The 7,552-nt window shown below is 34.8% G+C and overlaps 1 protein-coding gene across 1 annotated transcript in view; it reads left to right on the forward strand.

The window, feature by feature from the left end:
• LOC130243117 (protein kinase C alpha type-like) overlaps nucleotides 1-7,552 on the forward strand; it is a 77,671-nt gene that overhangs the window by 65,287 nt on the left and 4,832 nt on the right. The window contains 3 exon segments of the mRNA XM_056475175.1: nucleotides 1,777-1,869; nucleotides 2,719-2,781; nucleotides 5,273-5,411. Coding sequence (XP_056331150.1) covers nucleotides 1,777-1,869; nucleotides 2,719-2,781; nucleotides 5,273-5,411 — 295 coding nt within the window.

The following is a 7,552-nucleotide window of genomic DNA, read 5'->3' on the forward strand; positions in this document are numbered from 1 at the left end:
AAAATGCATTATGTCTGTGGAGAGTCCTCGTAAACCATATATACACATATTTGTGTGTGTCTAAAGTATGTCTGGATTTAATGGTTGAATTACTCTTGTTAAATGACTTGATTTTTTTTCCTCCCTGTCGGGTTGAATTTGTAACAAACACTCAATGTGACTGTGCTTGATAATGACCTGTTTGTGTATTTAAACTGCGCCTCATTGTCAAACACACGAAATAGAGCTTCCTGTCAAAGCGATCAGTTGCCCAGCGGAAAAATGCAGCATCCCACTGTTCAGAAGATCAGGTCCTGCAGACAGCAGATGCTGTAGTCTGATGCCTCAGAAGATAAAGTGGGCTGTTATCTTGCCTTGGCTGTAGGTGACAGATACTGAGGCAACAGAGAAAACTTGGTGGTCTCAGCTAAGAAGACAGTTTACATAATTTATCCAACTTGGTGTGAAGTACAAGTGGTATTTTGAGGAATCTGTGCCTGAAAATGTATGTGTTTGTAAAAATTAAAAATATATTCTGCTTCAACAATCTGGGTGGCACAGTGGCTCAGTGGTTAGAAGTGTCACCTCACAGCAAGAAGGCCACTGATTCGAGTCCCGACTGGACCTGTTCTCTCCGTGTTGGCATGGGTTTCCCCCGAGTGCTCCGGTTTCCCCCACAGTTCAAAGACATAACTAAATTAATCATAGTGTATGATTGTGTGAATGAGTGTGTATGGATGTTTCTCAGTAGGGTTGCAGCTGGAAGGGCATCTGTTGAGTAAAACTTCTGCTGGAATAGTTGGTGGTTCATTGCACTGTGGCGACCTCTTAAATAAAGACTAAGCTGAAGGAAAATGAATGAATGAATGAATCAATCAACATAATCTCACGGTAATTCGTAACTTTTTGATTTAGTGGCTCATTTGTATGAATTCGTACAATCTCATCAGTATTACACATATCACATAATATACTAGTATTCAACTTAAAGTGTGATTTATTGGCTTAACTTTGTTATTCATTCATTTTCTTTTCGGCTTCCTCCCTTTATTAATCTGGGGTTGCCAACAGCGAAATGAACTGCGAACTTATCCAGCATATGTTTTACGCAGCGAATGCCCTACAGCTGCAACCCAACACTGGGAAACACCCACACACTCTTGCACACAACTCACATACATGGCCACATTAGCTTATTTAATTTACTGTACCACATGCCTTTTGGATTGTGGGAGAAAACTGGAGGCAGCCGGCGGAAACTCACACAAACATGGGGAGAACAAGCAAACTCCACACAGAACCTGACCCAACTGAACCAGCCGGGGCTCAAACCAGCGACTTTCTTGCTTGTGAGGCGATTGTGCTACCCACTGTGTCACCGTGCTGCCCCTTAACTTTGTTAACATTACTCAAAATGTGATATAAGCATGCAAACTAAAATAAGACACAAACTATTTTAGAAAAACTCAAAAAAGATACAATGCTTAATATGTCCCTACCAGTATTTCTGTTTCAATTAAAACCGAAAGCTTTAATTATGACAATTTTCATACGACTCGTTATTTTTATTTAAAATTATTTCAAAAATATTTTCTGCTGTATTGATGGATCACAAGATCTTACTGGATTTATTATTCATCAACTTGTCTCATATATTGACTGTTTGCTTATCTGCTGTGGCATTTTCTGCTATCATTTACTTGCATTTCATGAGAACAAGTGAATTTGATTTAATGATAATTTTTTATGCATGTGTGCAGACTATACTAATTATCACAGGTTGGTTGGGGTTTTGTGGTCGGATCGTCTGTATTACGTCATGGAGTATGGAACGGTGGTGATCTTATGTTTACATCCAAATCGTTGGCAAGTTTAAGAACCACATGCAGCGTGAGTTTAGCAACTTTTTTACATTAATTCTGCATGCTTCATTTATTTATTTTTTTTGTCTTTTTTGTTGTATTTATGTCAACTGTCTCTAAATACAGTACACTTTAGCATTTTGTTGGCTTCATTTAAATTATGAAACCCTTTTATTGTCTTAAATGAATACAAATTAAAAGCTTAAAGAACTAATTTAATAATAATTTCTAGATTAATACTTAACGTTTTTTACTTACACTAAACTTTTGAATACGTGTAGAGTTTCATCTTTTGGGTGATTTCTTTAATACTGTACTTCTACACTTTTTTGCTTTGGATGAATGAAAGATAATAATGTCTCGTCTAGGTTTGTAGATGATTATTATTGGATTTTTTAGAGTGAAGCTTCAGGCAAGTTTATTAGAAGTTGCCGACTGTTTCCATTTTGAGTAAAGATAGCTTTCCCAAAATTTGCTCAGAGCATGATGGGACATCAGGATTGATAACCCTCACTTTCTGTTGATAGTTTTTCATTCTTGTTCATATTAGCTTTGTTTCGGCTGTTTATTAACATTTTCTTTCCAACACTTTTCTCACTTTGTGCGTTTAAATCTGTGACAGTTTATATTGAATTTCATTTTAATTCTTCTTCTATTCAAAGTAGAATTCCATATCCTGTTTACTTACCCTTGATAGAAATCAAATAATTAGCTGGATTCAAAAGCAACTCCCATCAATCCAGATAGATTTTTCTCTCTTTTTGGGTTTTTCCTGCTGTTCTTCTGTCTCTAAATTCACCAGTTCAGCTCCATTCAGTAATTGTGCCCTGCAGTGAAGGAAGAATGTGTGTTTAATGAGTGATTTTCATGTCGGCAGGTTTTATGCTGCTGAGATTGCAGTAGGCCTGTTTTTCCTGCACAACAAAGGCATCATATACAGGTACAGTATATGTCACAAAAAGAATTGTCTTTACTGTAAAAAGGGATTAGTTAGGTTTCTTAAAAATTTAAAATAAACTCTGCATTTTAAAAATAAAATCTGCCTTAAAGGGAAAGCTAACCCACAATTAAAAATCACCTTATCATTTACTCACCATCATTTGGTTTTAAACATTTATCAGTTTTTATCTTCTGTTGGACAGAAAAGAAGATATTTTGAAAAATGCTGGTTGTTGGCACCCATTGACTTCTTTAATTTACTATTGTTGTAAGCTACCAGCATTTATCAAATTATAGGAATTTATGTTCGACTAAAGAAAGAGACTAAAATAGGTTTTGAACGAGTAATGCTGCAGTCACACTAGAGTTTGAGCATGCAAAATTCTGTCGTACAGTGCTGCGAAAAGGGGCGGGATTTAACAAGTTAATTAGACGTGATTGAGTGATCGCTCTATATTTTACATTTCTGTACAGAGAGGTCATGTTTTGATATGCGATTGGTCTCATTCAGCCACGTGGTGTGATTTCGCAGGTCAGAGTTTACCAAGCTTGAACTTTCCAATGCAGCGAACTGTGAAACTTGTCACAAAAGTTTGATGTTTCACGTCACTGAAACCTTTTAAAAATGTTGTTACTTAAAAAAAAACTTGTCACCTTAGAATTATAAGGTAACATCTGACATTTTTGTCAAAATTGAGTTATTGACATATTCTTAATTAATGACAACTTATTTACATTATGGGATGTTTTTTTAATAAGTTGTTTACATTTTTATTTAAAAAACAAATGTTACAAACATACTGTTTGCTATGGAATGCAAAAACTTTGAAGCTCAATATCTCAAAATCATTCAAAACACAGATAGAGCCTAATAATTCTGAGGTGACGAACAAAGTACACAGTTTCAAGTGTAGTAACTTGAAACTGTTAAGTTGGCTTAACTTGGTTTTATAATTTTGCATATAATTAATTTACTTATGAATTTTAAGGCATCAGGTTTACTCACTTTTTTAAAAATAAAGTCAATTAAACACTTTAAAAGCAACAGGCTTATTCACTGTTTTTATAGTAAAGTTATCTATACTCCAAAAATGATGTTTGTTTGTTCAAACTGCTTTTATAAAATGAACTGAATGACCACAATGCTTTGTGTTTTGGGGGGTTTAGCTATATTATTGTATGTTTAATCCACTTAAATTTGTAAAAACTAATAAGTTAAATAAATTCCTTCATGTTGTCCCAACACAAATTGATTGTGTGGAACCTGGTATTTTTTACAGTGTAATTGCTTTAAAAGCAACAGTTTTACTCTGTTTTTTAAAGTAAAATCAAATAATCTCTTTAAAAGCAATTGGGGTTATTTAACTTTTTAGGTAAATGCAAGTAATTGTTTTAAAAGCAATGAGTTTACTCACATTTTTTAAGTACAGTCAACTAATCATTTTAAAAGCATCTCCTTTTAAAGTAAATTCAACTAATCGCTTTAAAACCAACACACATTTTTTTAAAGTAAAATCAATAATTTTTTTAAAGCAAAGGGGAAATTTACTTTTACTTTTTAGATAAATTCAACTTATTGCTTTAAAAGCAACGAGTTTATTTACCTTTTTAAAGTAAAGTCAACTAATCCTTTTAAAAGCTATGAGTTTACTCGCCTTTTTAAAGTAAAGTCAACTAATCATTTTAAAAGCACTGAATTTACTCGCCTTTTTAAAGTAAAGTCAACTAATTGATTTAAAAGCAACAAGTTTACTCAATCTTTTTCAAAGTAAAGTCAAATAATCAATTTAAAAACAATGACTTTACTCCCCTATTTAAAGTAAAGTCTACTAATCATGTTAAAAGCAATGGGTTTACTCATCTTTTCAAAGTAAAGTCAGTTAATCGCTTTAAAAGCAATGGTTTTACTCACCTTTTTAAAGTAAAGTCAATATTCAATTTAAAAGCAATGAGTTTACTAATTAAGTCAATCAATTGCTTTAAAAGCAATTATCTTTTTTTAAATAAAGTTAACTAATCATTTTAAAACTAATGAGTTCACTCTCCTTTTTAAAGTAAAGTCAACTAATCGATTTAAAAGCAATGAGTTCACTCAATCTTTTTTAAAGAAAAGTCAACTAATTGATTTAAAAACAACAGGTTTACTTACCATTTTAAAGTAGTTAACTAATTGCTTTAAAAGCAATAGGTTTACTCATCTTTTCAAAGTAAAGTCAATTGATCGCTTTAAAAGCAATGAGTTTACTCGCCTTTTTAAAGTAAAGTCAACTAATCAACTTAAAAGCAATGCATTTACTCATTCTTTTTAAAGTCAGTTAATCAATTTAAAAACAACAGCTTTACTCTCCTTTTCAAATTAAAGGCAGTTAATCACTTTAAAAGCAACAGGTTTACTCAATATTTTTAAAGTTAACTAATCCCTTTTTAATGTACAAAAGCATACCACATGCTGTGGTCATTTCATGTTCTCTATTTCCCTCTCTAATCTGCAGAGATCTGAAACTGGACAACGTCTTACTGGATAGCGAAGGACACATAAAGATAGCAGACTTCGGGATGTGTAGGGAGGGCATGATGGAAGGAGACACCACCCGGACCTTCTGTGGCACACCTGATTACATCGCGCCAGAGGTTTCCTGTTCTCTGTCTTCACCTTCTCCTGCTGTCTGATTCATCTTACCTTCTTCATGACCTTGGCTCTGTGTTTACATTAACCCTCAGCAAATGTGCGCAGTCAGCACATGTCTGCTTGTATGTGCATCTGCGTGTCTTTGTGTGTTATTTCATTTAGGTCCACCGTGGTGTTTCACTACACGCCGACATGATGGACATCCCACTCGAGTGATGTATGTGCTAAATGGTCAGTGTTTGTGATTTGCTGTGTGATGGAAAGGCGTTAAGTGTAAATGTGGGTCTACTGAAGCCTGGTATGCGTCAGTACTGTATTAACCCAGCAGATAAACTGGCTCACATTGATCACATTATGTAAAAAAGAAAAAGAAAAAGCCATTGATCTTTGTGTCCCTGTCATTTTGAAAAGATGCAATATGTGTCCCTGCAGGCAAGGAAATTAATCTCTCTTTCTCCTGCTGTGACACACACACACACACACACACACACACACACACACACACACACACTCGTGGCTGACACAGAGACACTGGCATATTTATTGTGTAATTATCTTTAATATGATTTTCATGAGCTTATCTGCACATTGAGAGGTCTGTAATAGTATTCCTCCGACTTAGTAAGAGGAATATTTGTAATTTATATGATTTTAAGATTATAACATTATTAAATGATGAAGCATTTCAAATGCAGAATTAAAAACTGCCTCTGTTTCAGCTGAAATGTGAGTTAAAGTTGTTGTATTCCACAGGATGTTGATTTGGAATGATTAGAAAATATATATATTGAATTGCAAGTCAAAGAAATTGAATGTCACAACAGAAGAATAAAATTTACAAGGGCAAACCTACTACTAATTAGAAGGAATATATTTAAAGTTATGGTTCACAGTATGATTAAAGATACTGGAGACTTTTTTTTCTTCAGTAGTTTATCAGCAACATACTGTAGACTCTCAAAGTATTGTTTGCATTTGACTTGCATTTCCACAACAGTTTTAACTAAAATAAATAAAACTTTAATGTTCTACTGAAGAATTGCTGAAAATTACTAACAATTTTTCACTTTTGGACTTTTGATCGCTTTTAACAGAGTATCTTAAAAAGTCTTAAATCTACTGAAATATTGTGTTCTATAGACCTTTTTCTTAGAATGCAAAATTACCCATTGTGCTTTATGTGTATGCGCAAGGAGGATGCTTCGAACTTCCGGTCGGCAGCTGATGCGTATAAAGAATCACATACGGACAGCTTTGAAATGATCGTTTTAATTTATTTTACTTGCTTTTAACATATTTAAACCAATAATGCTGTCGATCAGCGCCACCTTCTAGACTGATTATTTAAAAAAAATGCGATCTAATGTGATGAAATACAAATGCTGCGAGGTATTTTTCGCTCGTTGTCAGATGGCATCTTGTTCCATTTTAATGAAGTCTTGTCAATGCTAAAGTCAACATTTTCTCAATGTTTGACACACACACATAGCCTGTACTGTCCCACTAACACACTGATGAAAGAGCGGAACAAAGTGAAAATAAAGTGACATTTTAAATGACAGAAAAACACATACCATGGTAAATACTACACAATACAAACTGTCGGTGCCAAAAGCCTAATGGTTAGTGCGCCGACACTTAGCACCGAGGTGCTCGCGGTGACCTGAGTTAGATTCCCAGCTCGAGGTCCTTTGCCGATCCTTCCCCTATCTCTCCTCCCCACACTTTCCTGTCTCTAATCTCCACTGTCCTATCAATAAAGGTGAAAAACCCTAAAAATAATATAAATTACCCCTTAAAAAACATAAATGCCTCCCTATAAGAATCAACATGCAAATCAGCCAGAATAGTATCAGTAATGTGCTTTTATTGGTAATTTTTGGAAATTGCATGGCTTACATACCTGCTAGTTTTATGCCAGTAATATGGTTTGCTCTTTATAATGCAGTGAGGTCTTTCAAAATTAAAGTTTTGCATCACAAAAACAATGAAAACAGTATTGACATCCAGTTGAGAAACACTGCTCTCACTGACAATAATTCTAAACGGAAGTTCTAAGCTTGTCACTTTGGCGCCCCACCCAAACCCCCCCCCCCCCCCCCCCCCCCCCCCCCCCCCCCCCGCCCCCCCCCACCCCCCCCCC

This window comes from Danio aesculapii, chromosome 16 (genome assembly GCF_903798145.1).
Source record: "Danio aesculapii chromosome 16, fDanAes4.1, whole genome shotgun sequence".
Classification (NCBI taxonomy): Eukaryota; Metazoa; Chordata; class Actinopteri; order Cypriniformes; family Danionidae; genus Danio; species Danio aesculapii.